At 44.8% G+C, this 15,125-nt stretch overlaps 1 protein-coding gene across 2 annotated transcripts; it reads right to left on the bottom strand.

The window, feature by feature from the left end:
* Positions 1–490: 490 nt before the first annotated feature.
* On the bottom strand, positions 491–10,749 carry LOC127000322 (acyl-coenzyme A diphosphatase FITM2-like). Of its 2 annotated transcripts, none has more exons than XM_050863906.1 (6): positions 10,145–10,749; positions 8,167–8,536; positions 7,462–7,649; positions 6,246–6,415; positions 5,611–5,728; positions 491–4,770 (listed from the first exon to the last, which is right to left on the bottom strand). In XM_050863906.1, the coding sequence occupies exons 1-6, from the start codon at positions 10,454–10,456 to the stop codon at positions 4,552–4,554; spliced, it is 1,377 nt and encodes a 458-aa protein (XP_050719863.1). In that variant the 5' UTR covers positions 10,457–10,749; the 3' UTR covers positions 491–4,551. The 2 variants fall into 2 exon arrangements, with proteins under 2 accessions (XP_050719863.1, XP_050719864.1); XM_050863907.1 differs by having other exon boundaries at positions 8,278–8,536; positions 10,145–10,734.
* Between the last annotated feature and the right edge of the window lie 4,376 nt (positions 10,750–15,125).

Below are 15,125 nucleotides of genomic sequence, written 5' to 3'. Positions count from 1 at the left end.
TTAGCATGCAGTGGACTAGTATGTAATTGCATCATAGGAACATAGAAGGATAAGAAATGACCGAGTGAGATAGTCAGATGTTTGATGATATACTTAAACCCTCCCTTCTTGGTTAGTATCCACTGCTTACACCTCTAATTAAGAGATTAAAGATTAGTTTTTCCAACCTTTCTCTTAAGCAGCATAGGGACTCAGGAGGATATAAACAACCAAATGAGATAGTCAGATGTGTTTAATGAGACAAATCCTTCATTCATAATTACTACCCATTACTTACGCCTCCAATTATGAGATTAAGATTATTTTTTTTTCCATCCTTATGCATCATAGGAATACTGGAGGATAAGAAACGGCCAAGTGAGAGAGTCAAGTCTTTAATTAATGAGACTACACTTACATCCACCTTCATAATTACTACCCAGAGACCAACATAATATTTTCTCTGCATATCGTACATCACAGGAACAAAGGAGGATAAGAAAGGACCAAGTGAGATAGTCAAAAAGTGTTTAATTAATGAGACTACACTTACATCCACCTCCGTAATGACTACCCAAGGGCCACACCCCCAACCAAGGAGGAGGGCCACCGACAAGCATTAGAAAAATACTCGTGTAAATGATAAACAACGGCAAACTCCTCTGTGTACCTTCTAGTCTAACCTTCACTATGGACACACGGAACGACAGACTCACGAACTGACTAGACTCAAGATCGCACGAAACACAAACTCAGGCTTATCAACTTATCAACCCCAACAATCCGGTGCCTTTGCTCCCCGCTGCCGAGAAGGAGCCGAGAATACTGCATAGGACTAGCTTAAGTAAGATTGGCGGCCCTCGATGACTCTCCCTCATTTCCTTTAGCCCCAAAGTTTTGCCGTAGAAATTTTGAAGGTCAGTTTTGATGTTCCCGAGTTTCGCTCTTAGAAGTTTTGCGTCATTATCCTAAATTTATTACTACCTTGAAAATTTGGATCCACATCTCAAATGTATCCCAAGAAATTTTCTTGCATCTATATCTTGAAGTTTATTCCTGGAAGTTTGGTGTTCTCTTCCAAGTTTCTCTCTTAAAAATTTGAATCACTAGGTATCCTAAACTTATTCCTAGAAACTTTGCATCCATACCCCAAATTTATCCCAAGAAGTTTTACATTAATTTCCAAAACTTCAGCTCTAAAAATTAAATCACTAGTAAATTCATCCCTAGAAATTTTGCATTCATATCCCTAAAATAAAATCTCCATCAACATCTCAATTTTATCCCAAAATCTTAACATCAATATCTCTTAACATCATTTCTAAAAACACCATTAATATCAAGCTCATAAATATATCCCAAAAGCCTTAGGTAGTTAATTTTCTGGGTCTGTACATATTTTAATGGCTCCAAATTTATCAGTATAACAACCACCCAGGAAATGAGGGACGTCGTGAGGACTCGCCATAATATCACAATCTTGGGTCTTCACCGCTGCGCCAAAGCTTGAATTTCTCGCCTTTGAGCAGCAACACGACCCTGAGTTACTCGCCCAAAGAGTAGGACTTGGCCAGACTCAAGGAAAGAACGTCACTCATGCCTTTAGATTTAAGTAGATTTGTGCATCTTACACAATGCAGATCAGGTAACGGTAAGCCTTGACCCCTAAAGGACTGGGTTGGAGGGTGACTTTCTGCTTGCGAGTGTGTGCCACATTGATAAAATTTGGCGATATATGTAGGTGTTCTTCATCAATGCCCTGTGTGGCAATTTGAAAACAAAACAATAGTTCATAGTCCTTTTACACCAGCACAGTTGCAGCACAGTGGAGATATGATGTTGGGAACTACAAATTTTGGCGGGAAATTGGATGATGGGAATTCCCGCGCCCCGCCTTTCTGCCTTTCTTCACCCGAGCGGGAATTCCCATTACCCGCCCTTTAGGGGTTAAACTGCTGATGATATGCTGGTATTATTTTTTTGTACGTATTTGTGCTGGCTTATGGGACCTGCCTCTTGCTGCTAGGAGTATAAATGGCGGAGATAGAAGCGTGTAAATGATTTAAAGTTCAAAGGGCATTCATTTCAAGGCATGGTTCAGCTATTCAATGTCAGTGATGCTTAACTACAGAGAGCATTACAGGAACATGATTCACCCGGTTATATTTTAGCCTATACTGTTAAGAGAAAGTACAAAAGGTGTTCTTAGACGTTACTCAGCCATTGTCATTTTTTTCAGCGTATATTGTCTAGTATAAGTATAAAGGGCGTTGCAAAAACATGATTCAGCCGGTTATGTTATAGCCTTAAGTGTTTAGAGAGAAAGTACAAAGGGACGAGACATTACTCAGACATTCATTTTTTAATCTACGTTGTTTAGATGATGCAAAGGCCTTTTCGAGACGTGAGACATCCATAGAAGAAGGAGCATAAGGGACAAAGCCATTTATTCTAGTTTGCACATCGCAGAAAGAACAAAAAATAAGTTGCACGGGAAAATCAACCTTGTATTTGGTGTACTGAGAGTCGCTTTTCCCTCGTAACTTGTTTCTTGCTTTACCTGCAATGTGCAAACTAGAAAATGTTGGCTTCGTCCCTTATGCACTTTCTCCTTCAGACTCCTCACATGATTCAGCCATTGCATTTTAGCCTGTGTTGTTTTGAAGATGAGGAAGCACAAGGGGCATTTCAAGACACAATTCAGTCATTTCCGTTCCAGCCAATATGGTTCAGATATGACTAAAAGTATTAAAGAAGACTCTAAGGCATGATTCAGCCACCTCATTTTAGCCTATGGTGTTTTGAAGATGAGAAAATACAAGGGTCATTTCAGGAAACAATCAACCATTACCATGTTAGCCAATACTGTTCGGAGATGACTAAGTACTAAGGAAATTGTAAGACATGATTCAGCCATTGCATTTTAGCCTATGGGCATTTCAAGACACAATTCAGCCATTCCCATTTTTAGCCAATACCATTCGGGGATGACTAAGTTCTAAGGAAATTGTAAGACATGATTCAGCTATTGCATTTTAGCCTATGGGCATTTCAAGACACAATTCAGCCATTCCCATGTTAGCCAATACTGTTCAGAGATGACTAAGTATACTAAGGAGATTCTAAGACATGATTCAGCCATTCACATGTTAGCCTAAATTGTTTGGAGGTAAAGTACTAAAGGTATTTTGGGACGTGGTTAAGCTATTTGCATTTCCGTCGATGTATATTGTTTAAGAAGTGCCGAGGACGTTTCAGAGAGGTGACTCGGCTGCTCACACTTCACCTCCTCACTCACCAAGGACTCACACACACACACACTTCCAGCAGCACGCATAAGGTTGAGCTCGACAGCTTCGGAAGTTCGCATGTGAAAGCCGATATGCAAAGTGCAAGTGATATGGAAATCCTGGATAATCAAGAAATCTTCAACAACTATAATATGAGTCAGTGATCACATACCCCATACTGAGCAGGGTAAAGAGAGCGGCATGTGCTGAGAATTACCACCACTTTTGCCTCCAGTGTTCATACAGAGGATTGAGTTAAGATGCAGATGAAGACCAAAGAGACTGGAGAATCACAACAAGGGGAAGGCCAGCACATGACACTGCACAGAGCCTTACGAAACAAGTAGAAGAGTTGATATCATTACCCAAGACAAGTAAGAGACTCAAGCCACTCAATGCAGATGAAGACCAAAGAATGTAGAGTCACCATTAGCAGAACAAGGCCAGCACATGACACTGCATAGAGCCTCTTAAAACAAGTAGAAGAGTTTATATCAAGACCCAAGACAAGGAAGATAAGGGCCAGTACGTTACACAGAGACTCAAGCCACTCTCATCTATTCACAAGCCATCTGATCGCCTCACGAAACTGTCGCACTCCCCTGGATAGGTAAAAGATCCGATATATTGTGACGTTCAAGGAAGGTTAAAAATTCTTCTCTTCTACTGGAGGGACGCAGTGAATGTCAGCCGCATATAAGAGACTGGTGAGCTTGGTTTTGAATTTATATGAAATGGCTTTTGAGGTGAAACTTTTATCCTGAGAAACAATTAATGGTGAAACAAAGAGGAATATCGTATAAAACAAATTAGAGAAGTGAGACAAGGCAAGGCAGCCCCACAACACATCAACGAAAGGAGTACAAAAAACAAGTTGAGAAAATGCCCAGAATGGATGAATATAAACAATTGCACTTGCGAGAATTTAACCAGCTGAAAGTGAACACATTACTCCATACTTACAGACAGAGAGATGAGGCATGGCGGCCCCACAACACATCAATGAAAGGAGTACAAAAAACAAGTTGAGAAAATGCCCAGAACGGATGAATATAAACACTTGCACTTGAGAGAATTTAACCGGCTGAAAGTGAACACATTACTCCATACTTACAGATAGAGCGGTGAGGCACGGCGGCCCAACAACGCATAAATGAAAACGGTACAAAAATCAAGTTAGGAAAATGCCCATACCAATAAACGCTTGCACCTGAAAGAACTTAATCAGCCGAGACTGAACAAAAAAGTATATAAACAAACAGGGAGGTGAGGCGAGGCGTCCCTACCTCCGCCAGGACCGACTGGAGGCGCCGTCCCCGAGAGGCCCCCCCGCCCAGGCCCCGCTCCGCCCCTCCCCGCCCTCCGAATACTCCTCCATGGTGGACCGATCCTCCTCCCTTTCGAACTCCTTCTTCCGTTCCTCCTTCCGCTTCTCCTCCCGCTCCTTCTTCAGGCCATAAAGAGGCATCCCCATGAACATTGGCAGGCTGTCGCGATGCTCCTGAAAGTGCAAAGAGCGGTTGTTATTATTATTGCGGTTCATGAAAGGGCATTAACCCAGTAGCAGTGGGGATCATGTTTCTTAAAGGCCCCTCGAAGTGAGAAAAATGAGAAAAAATTATCACTCACACAAACCATTTCACAATATAAAAACATTTGTGATCAATTTATGCATCATCTATTTTGGGGGGTTTATATCATGGCACAAATTTGGCCTGTCACTGCTACATGGAAAAGCCACAAATTTGGCCTGTCGCTGCTACTGGGTTAAGGGAAAATAAATAGTTGATATACACCCAAGCAGAGTCCCCTCGATGATGAAACATGGATTAAAGTGATAGTGAGGTAAGAACAAAAAAAAGGTGTGTGTGTGTCAAAACAGGTATGCAGTTTGAAAAGAAATCATGTCAGGCTGTCTTGAGGGTTCCTGAGAGTCTAGACAGCGCTTAGGAATATTTAACGGCTGAATGTCAGGTTGTTGCTGTTTTCTGTTCATTTTTCTTTCCTTCCAAACTCTTAGTCATGGCTACATATCTGAGGTGTTGTACTTTTGATATCATGCAGTAGTTAATTTTATATACTAACTTGCAGCACTAGAATTCATTCTCGCTAATTATTTCCACTTTTTTTTCTGTCACTGGTGTTTTCCCTTTCACATTCATACTTTCATCCATAAAAGCATTAGTATCATTTTTTTTTACTAACCTCCATCACTGGAATTCACTAGGTTTATATTTCAGTCTGTTTCTGTTCTTGTTTACAGCTGTTTGTGTATGTGTTGTTGATAAGTTTAATGGTTTTGTATTGGGTCTGAATCCCTTTACTTAATCATGCTACTCACCTTGCAAATTGAGGAGCGTCTTCTTAGGGGAACCTCTCTGGTCTTCTCCTTCATGTTCTGGTACTGGAAGATACCACAACCAGGCAGGCCGGGGGAAGCATCGGCCTTGAACCACACTCTGGGGAGGATTATAAATTAAGGAAGTAGTTTGGAATTAAAAAAAAATTGAAACTGTCCAAGTTTATCAAATGGCAAGGGTAAACCAACATTGCTGAGGCCCTGTTGTGGATGTGACAGATGGCTGCAGGGAACCCATCTTAATTCTATGCAACACAATCTCTCCTCTCCACGCATCTTCTAGCAGCATCGCCACAACATCCCTCACCACCTCACTGTATAGACATAGTTCATAATTATATTCAACCCACAGATAGCTACACATCACACCCACAGCATCCCTCAACACCTCACTATATATATGTACAAACATCCTAATCCCCTGCACTACAACCTCTCCTTTCCCCAGCATCACCAAGCAACATCCACAGCATCCACCTGCCTCCTCATCCACCCACCTGCAAGTCATCCCTCACCACCTCACTATATATGTACAAACATCCTAATCCCATGCACCACAACCTCTCCTTTCCCCAGCATCACCAAGCAACATCCACCCGCCCTCCCCGTCCACCCACCTGTAAGTAAGGAACCAGGTGGCCATGGCTATTGCCCCCCCGGCCACCTTCTGCGGCATGGTGTGGAAGAAGATGATGGTACACACGAGCATGACGTCGCTCAGCACGCTCATCACCGTCATCGCCACGAAGATGCAGCGGATGTACGGCGTGAACTGCTCGTAGTTTATCTGACGAAGGAAGGAAAGGAGTTGCAGGTGAATGGAGGTGTTTCAGTTTGTTAAGGTAAGTAAACATGTCAATAGGGTAGAGTATGAATTAGTATATTATCAGAGTAGGAGATTTAGGTGAATGGCTGAGGTATGAAGCAGTCGTTGGTGGCAGGCTGATTTGCATATGATAGTGTGGTTGGCAGAGAGTGAGTTATTCAGTGTGGTTGGCAGAGAGTGAGTTATTCAGTGTGGTTGGCAGAGAGTGAGTTATTCAGTGTGGTTGGCAGAGAGTGAGTTATTCAGTGTGGTTGGGAGAGAGTGAGTTATTCAGTGTGGTTGGCAGAGAGTGAGTTATTCAGTGTGGTTGGCAGAGAGTGAGTTATTCAGTGTGGTTGGCAGAGAGTGAGTTATTCAGTGTGGTTGGCAGAGAGTGAGTCATTTTTTTTCCTTCCAACAGATTAACAACAAAATCCTAATATTGTGCTTTCCTTATCACACCTAACAGTACAGGCAAGATGGGGAGTTACTGGGCACAACCTCCACCCAGAAAACTGAGGTATGTAACACTGTCCTTGCTTCTTATGTTCTTTATGTTTTAATGGGAAAGATATGAGCACTGAGGCCACATGCAGCTATAGCGTATGCCCCCAACTTTACTTTAATACAAGGAAAGGTAGCATAGAAAAGCTCACATACTCAGGGACAAAAAAAGAACAGGAGGTCATAAGTACAAGTTAAGGAAGGCTTGGTGCAGAAACAGTATTCAGAAGTTTAGTTTCCCATATAGAAGTATTGATGCTTGGAAGGACCTTGAAGTGGAGGTGGTGCAGGAACATCAATGACTGAGAAAGAGTTAGATAAAAGCCATCCACATCTTTATTAGGTTAGATAAAAGTAGATATGGAGATGGGCCGACATGAGATTGACTCCTATACTACAACAAGCTAAATACAACTAGGTAAATACAGCTAGATAAATGCAACTAGGGAAATACAATAAGTAAACACAACTTGGTAAAATCAAATGGGTAAATACAATAGATTATCAGTATTAGGAGCTCCCACCTTAAGTATGGCCATATCATAGGGGGTAAGGCCCTCCAGGGTGGTTTTGCTCTCCCCTGGGTCGTTCTGGGCCTCCCCGCGGTGGTGGTCCTCCAGGCGGATCTGCTCCCGGATGCCCTCCCAGCCATCTATGGTCCGCGCCTCCTCCAGGATGAACAGGTTGATGTACACCAGCAGGAAGGCGTGACCTGTGGTGGTGGGGTGGGGGTGAGAAAGTTATCTGAAGTGCGTAGTGCCTAGTTCCTTAGACATAATAATCTGGTATTTTTTTATTAGTCAAGAATATCATATCTTGTCCCTATGGTATAAACAGTCATGAAAGGAAAGGAGATAAGCTGCACTAAGTTATTTACATTGAAGGTGAATAAACTCAAGGAAGGCCAAGGAAGACGTGGAGAAAGGTGGTGGAGGAAGATATGAGGAGGCTGAACATCACGGAAGAAATGGCTGTGGACTGGCAACAGTGGAGGAGGCTCATATCCTGTCCAACCCCACCATAGGGAATAAATGGACGTTAAACGATGATGATAGGATATTGCAACACAAGACCAAGTAAGCAAGCATTGGTGGCTCACTCACTAAAGATATCAAAGGAGCGGCAGTGGAAGGTTCTCATGTGCAGTAAAAATAAAGCAAAATAAAGTGGGAATAAAACAACGATGACAGTAGTACAACATAAGGGTAAGGGAACCGCAACACACTCACCAGAGATATCAAAGGAGTGCCAGTGTAAGCTGCTCATCAAGACTGGGAATAAAACAATGAAAAAGGGATGACAGTAATATAACACAAGGCTAAGGGAACCGCAACACTCACCAGAGATATCAAAGGAGTGCCAGTGGTGGCCGCCTGTGTTGCAGTCGTACTTGTTCCTGATGATGGCCTTCCCGAGACATGAGCCGGTCCTGTTCTCCACGTAGCCGAAGAACCACTGACTCCAGAAGTACCAGAGGAACGTGCCCACCACCAGGCGCGACATGTTCCTCTTGATGACCTCCCGGTGGCCGCAGCCGATGGTGGCGCTGGTCAGGAGGATGAAGGAGCCCACCACCAGGAGGAGCCACGCCCAGGCCACCTAGACGGGATAGAAAAGGCAGTGTATAGGAGATGATGAAGGGGATGAGTGTGGTAACAATGATGAGATTAGTGATGATGAAGATAATAGGGCCACCTTGACAGGATAGAAAGGCAGCGTTAGGAGATGATGAAGGTGATGAGGGTGGTAACAATGGTGAGATTAGTGATGATGAAGATAATAGGGCCACCTTGATGGGATAGGAGGTGCAGTGTTAGTAGATGGCGTTAATAGGGAGGGTGATGATGTTAGTGGTGAGGGTTAATTGTGGTTGTGGTGATCATGGTGAGTGTTAGTAGCAGTAGTGATGATGGTAAGGTTAGTAGTGGTGGTGTTGATAGGGAGGGTGGTTATGTTAGTGGTGAGGGTTGGTGGTGGTGATGATGGTGAGGGTTATTACGGTAAAGTTGGGAGCATGTGTTATAGCTGCATGTGGCCTCAGTGCTCATCTCTGTCATATTAGCCACCACACCTCAGAACATGCTTGTTAGACCATAGAAACCCAATGTGCTGCAGCCCTGACAGCCCTACAAGCAACCAGTAAATCCAGCCCTAGTGATGATCTCAAAGTAACAAGTGTCCAAGAAGTTCTGCTCTGTGCCGATTCAATTTCTCCTCTCAAAATCGTCCCAGGTGGAGTGGAAAAATTTGGGCGACTTTTCCGATACCCTACGCCCCTGTCCACCCAGCAGTGAATGGGTACCAGGTATTAATCGGGGGTTGTGTCCTGTCTCCTGCGATCTGTTCCCTTCACCTATAATTCCTTCCCCTTCTGTCTCTCGCTGGCACGTGACCACAGATGTTGCGCCGACTAAACGAAACTTTCCAACTTTTCTCTCAAAATCATGGAAAATTATTTACCTCCTCTTGAAAATTTAACGAGGGACCTAAAATGAAACTTTACCCCTTATCGGATGGACTTGTACCGTAAAACAAAGAGCCATATAACATAATCTAACCTAACACGACGGAACGGAACTTATTCAGATGAACCTAACCTACTGACAGGCCAATACCCTTTTGTGGAACCCTGTGCAAAAGGAACTAAGATCACATAATGTGCACCTTGGTATTATTTCGTAAAGGTACTCGGGTATGACTAGGAAAAAAAAGTCGTCCTTATAATTGGGTTTAAATTTCAGTGTGAAGTATTCAAGCCAGATCAGAAAAAATAATTATTGTTAAATCGTCCTTAAATTTTGGTGTAAGGTAGTGTTGTATTTCTTCGTTAAAATTGTTCGTTCCTTTCCTTGAAATTGACCTTAAATTTCTTCCTTAAAATTGACCTTAAAATCATCGTTGTATTCCTTCCTTAAAATTATTCGTTCCCTTAAAATGGTCCTTAAAATCAACCTTAAATTTCTTCCAAAAAATTGACCTTAAAATCATCGCTGTATTCCTTCCTTAAAATTGTTCTTAAAATCGACCTTAAATTTCTTCCTTAGAATTGACCTTAAAATCATCGTTGTATTCCTTCTTTAAAATTATTCGTCCCCTTCCTTAAAATTGTTCTTAAAATCGACGTTAAATTCCTCCCTTGAAATTAGACAACACTTTATAGATACTAAAAATCAACCCACACTTAACCCCCCTTCCCCTAAACCTCACCTTCACATAGTAGAGGTTAAACACATTGTCCCTCTGGCCCATGTACACCTGAGGCAGCGGCAGGAAGTCACATATGAGGGAACCAACGAACAGACCCATGGAGTAGAGCATAATCTTCACCTCCAAGGGTATGAACAGCACCTTGCGGCACACGTGAACCACAATGAGAGTTAACACATACTTGACCGAAGCCTGTTCTGGGAGAGGCTTGGTTCCCTTAGCAGCCCAGCGGCCCTTTTCAATAGGCTGCTTCCCCCCCCTTGCACTCTGGGGGGGGCGAGGCCTTTTCACCCCCGAGGACGCCCCTGCCATGGTTCTAGTCCACGATAGGCCGTATTAATCCCCTGCCGAGTAATCCCCGTCCTGTCCCTTGCCGGGGTAGCGGGATGAACAAGGAGACATGACACGCAAGAGGGACCGAGAGAGAGCCAGCCAAGTCTATTTCTGGCCACTTGGCTTTGCCCTTCTGAGCCTTTACTCCCGCTGCCCAGGGATGTCATGTGTAGACGTAATGCTTTTTATGCTGCTAAGGTGTCATTCTCCCCTTCTCTTAGCCTAGAAAGGGTTATAACCGTCTGACTGAGCGAGGGGTGGAAATAAAGTCATCCGCTGTTTGTTCTCTTTGCCTTTCTCGCCCTTCTCCCGTTGATCTGAGGTGTCATATATGTTTTAATTGATGAAACTACACTGAATCATGATACTGGTGTCCTGAAGTCGTCATTTTCCCTTTCTCTTAGCCTAGAAAAGGTTTAAAGTGACTGGCAGAGCGAGGGTTGAATCAGCTGTTTATGTCTACGTTTTGCCATTCTCGCCATTCTCCCGTTGCCCTGAGGTGTCATATATGTTTTAATTGATGAAACTACACTGAATCATGATACTGGTGTCCTGAAGTCGTCATTTTCCCTTTATCTTAGCCTAGAAAAGGTTTAAAGTGACTGGCAGAGCGAGGGTTGAATCAGCTGTTTATGTCTACGTTTTGCCATTCTCGCCATTCTCCTGTTGCTCTGAGGTGTCATATATGTTTTAATTGGTGAAACTACACTGACTCATGATACTGGTGTTCTGAAGTCGTCATTTTCCCTTTCTCTTAGCCTAGAAAAGGTTTAAAGTGACTGGCAGAGCGAGGGTTGAATCAGCTGTTTATGTCTACGTTTTGCCATTCTCGCCATTCTTCCGTTGCCCTGAGGTGTCATATGTTTTAATTGATGAAACTACACTGAATCGTGATACTGGTGTCCTGAAGTCGTCATTTTCCCTTTATCTTAGCCTAGAAAAGGTTTGAAGTGACTGGCAAAGCGAGGGTTGAATCAGCTGTTTTGTCTACGTTTTGCCATTCTCGCCATTCTCCCGTTGTCCTGAGGTGCCATATATGTTTTAATTGATGAAACTACACTGATCATGATACTGGTGTTCTGAAGTCGTCATTTTCCCTTTCTCTTAGCCTAGAAATGGTTTGGGTGACTGGCAAAGCGAGGGTTGAATCAGCTGTTTATGTCTACGTTTTGGCTTTCTCGCCATTCTCCCGTTGTCCTGAGGTGTCGTTTATGTTTTAATTGATGAAACTACACTGAATCATGATACTGGTGTTCTGAAGTCGTCATTTTCCCTTTCTCTTAGCCTAGAAATGGTTTGGGTGACTGGCAGAGCGAGGATTCAATCAGCTTTGCCATTTCGAGTTTTCTTCCTCTGTCCAGATGCGTCATGAATATTATAATGGACTAAACTTGAGTAAATTATGATTGTGGTGCTCAAAAGTCGTCACAGTTCCCCTTGTGATATCATAGGCAGCGTTTTGACATTGCGTATAGTGGGTGACGGAGCGAGAGTTGCATCAGCTGTGTCTGTCCACTTACTGCATGCTTTTCCATTTTGAACGCTATCCCGCTGCTCAGAGATGTCATGTGTATTTTAACGGACTAAACTATTCTTAATTATTAGGGTGATGGTGCTCAAAAGTTGCCACAGTCCCCCTCTCAGTTGCCAGTCCCCCTTCAGTTGCCACAGTCCCCCTCTCAGTTGCCACAGTCCCCCTCTCAGTTGCCACAGTCCCCCTCTCAGTTGCCAGTCCCCCTTCAGTTGCCACAGTCCCCCTCTCAGTTGCTACAGTCCCCCTCTCAGTTGCCACAGTCCCCCTCTCAGTTGCCACAGTCCCCCTCTCAGTTGCCACAGTCCCCCTCTCAGTTGCCACAGTCCCCCTCTCAGTTGCCACAGTCCCCCTCTCAGTTGCTACAGTCCCCCTCTCAGTTGCCACAGTCCCCCTTTCAGTTGCCACAGTCCCCCTTTCAGTTGCCACAGTCCCCTCTCAGTTGCCACAGTCCCCTCTCAGTTGCCACAGTCCCCCTCTCAGTTGCCACAGTCCCCCTCTCTGTTGTCACAGTACCCCTCTCAGTTGCTACAGTCCCCCTCTCAGTTGCCACAGTCCCCCTCTCAGTTGCCACAGTCCCCCTCTCAGTTGCCACAGTCCCCCTCTCGGTTGTCACAGTCCCCCTCTGTCAGCCGTGGTAGTGTTATATGTGAGGTCAGGGCATGCATCAGTTGACAGGTTGCGTGGGGTGTCGTCTGCTGGAAGAGATGTGACTGATGTAAAGTGAGTCCCGTTTTCTCTTCTGGACCTATTCTATTCTATTCTGATTTTTTTTGTTTTATTTTTGTTTTTGTTTACAGCAAAGGAGACACCTCAAGGGCAACAAAAAGAGTGCAGAGAGAATAACAGAATATAATATGTTTATAGAGGGGTTGGACGTGACGTCATGATCAGCGATCAGCTGATCACTTCTCAGCTGCCCCGCAAAGGCCCGCCATTTTGGGAGGCAAATATTTACCGCAAGAGAGCTCCTCAGCTTTTCCCCGCCATGTTACTGTGTTGGTGTTTGTGTTAGTGGCCCATCTATTACTGTGTGGGTGGGTGTGTTAGTGTCCATCTGTTACTGTGTGGGTGGGTGTGTTAGTGGCCCATCTATTACTGTGTGGGTGGGTGTGTTAGTGGCCCATCTATTACTGTGTGGGTGTGGGTGTTAGTGTCCATCTATTACTGTGTGGGTGTGGGTGTTAGTGCCCCATCTATTACTGTGTGGGTGGGTGTTAGTGGCCCATCTATTACTGTGTGGGTGGGTGTGTTAGTGGCCCATCTATTACTGTGTGGGTGGGTGTGTTAGTGTCCATCTGTTACTGTGTGGGTGTGGGTGTTAGTGGCCCATCTATTACTGTGTGGGTGGGTGTGTTAGTGGCCCATCTATTACTGTGTGGGTGGGTGTGTTAGTGTCCATCTATTACTGTGTGGGTGGGTGTGTTAGTGTCCATCTGTTACTGTGTGGGTGTGGGTGTTAGTGGCCCATCTATTACTGTGTGGGTGGGTGTGTTAGTGGCCCATCTATTACTGTGTGGGTGTGTGTGTTAGTGGCCCATCTATTACTGTGCGGGTGTGTGTGTTAGTGGCCCATCTATTACTGTGTGGGTGTGTGTGTTAGTGGCCCATCTATTACTGTGTGGGTGTGTGTGTTAGTGGCCCATCTATTACTGTGTGGGTGTGGGTGTTAGTGGCCCATCTGTTACTGTGTGGGTGTGTGTGTTAGTGGCCCATCTATTACTGTGTGGGTGGGTGTGTTAGTGGCCCATCTATTACTGTGTGGGTGTGTGTGTTAGTGGCCCATCTATTACTGTGTGGGTGGGTGTGTTAGTGGCCCATCTATTACTGTGTGGGTGTGTGTTAGTGGCCCATCTATTACTGTGTGGGTGTGGGTGTTAGTGGCCCATCTATTACTGTGTGGGTGTGGGTGTTAGTGGCCCATCTATTACTGTGTGGGTGGGTGTGTTAGTGGCCCATCTATTACTGTGTGGGTGTGGGTGTTAGTGGCCCATCTATTACTGTGTGGGTGGGTGTGTTAGTGGCCCATCTATTACTGTGTGGGTGTGTGTGTTAGTGGCCCATCTATTACTGTGTGGGTGGGTGTGTTAGTGGCCCATCTATTACTGTGTGGGTGTGGGTGTTAGTGCCCCATCTATTACTGTGTGGGTGGGTGTGTTAGTGGCCCATCTATTACTGTGTGGGTGGGTGTGTTAGTGGCCCATCTATTACTGTGTGGGTGTGTGTGTTAGTGGCCCATCTATTACTGTGTGGGTGGGTGTGTTAGTGGCCCATCTATTACTGTGTGGGTGTGTGTTAGTGGCCCATCTATTACTGTGTGGGTGGGTGTGTTAGTGTCCATCTGTTACTGTGTGGGTGGGTGTGTTAGTGGCCCATCTATTACTGTGTGGGTGTGGGTGTTAGTGCCCCATCTATTACTGTGTGGGTGGGTGTGTTAGTGGCCCATCTATTACTGTGTGGGTGGGTGTGTTAGTGTCCATCTGTTACTGTGTGGGTGGGTGTGTTAGTGGCCCATCTATTACTGTGTGGGTGTGGGTGTTAGTGCCCCATCTATTACTGTGTGGGTGGGTGTGTTAGTGGCCCATCTATTACTGTGTGGGTGGGTGTGTTAGTGGCCCATCTATTACTGTGTGGGTGTGGGTGTTAGTGGCCCATCTATTACTGTGTGGGTGGGTGTGTTAGTGGCCCATCTATTACTGTGTGGGTGGGTGTGTTAGTGGCCCATCTATTACTGTGTGGGTGTTAGTGGCCCATCTATTACTGTGTGGGTGTGTGTGTTAGTGGCCCATCTATTACTGTGTGGGTGTGTGTGTTAGTGGCCCATCTATTACTGTGTGGGTGGGTGTGTTAGTGCCCCATCTATTACTGTGTGGGTGGGTGTGTTAGTGTCCATATATTACTGTGTGGGTGTGGGTGTTAGTGCCCCTTCTATTACCGTGTGGGTGGGTGTATTAGTGCCTCATCTATTACCGTGTGGGTGGGTTTGTTAGTGTCCATCTATTACTGTGTGGGTGGGTGTTAGTGACCCTTTATTACTGTCTCGGTGTGGGTGTTAGTGTCCATCTGTTACTGTGTGGGTGGGTGTGTTAGTGCCCCATCTATTACTGTGTGGGTGGG

This window comes from Eriocheir sinensis, chromosome 18, assembly GCF_024679095.1.
Source record: "Eriocheir sinensis breed Jianghai 21 chromosome 18, ASM2467909v1, whole genome shotgun sequence".
NCBI classification, from domain to species: Eukaryota; Metazoa; Arthropoda; class Malacostraca; order Decapoda; family Varunidae; genus Eriocheir; species Eriocheir sinensis.
Note: the sequence above shows the minus strand (reverse complement) of the source record. Positions and strands in the feature narration are given on the sequence as shown.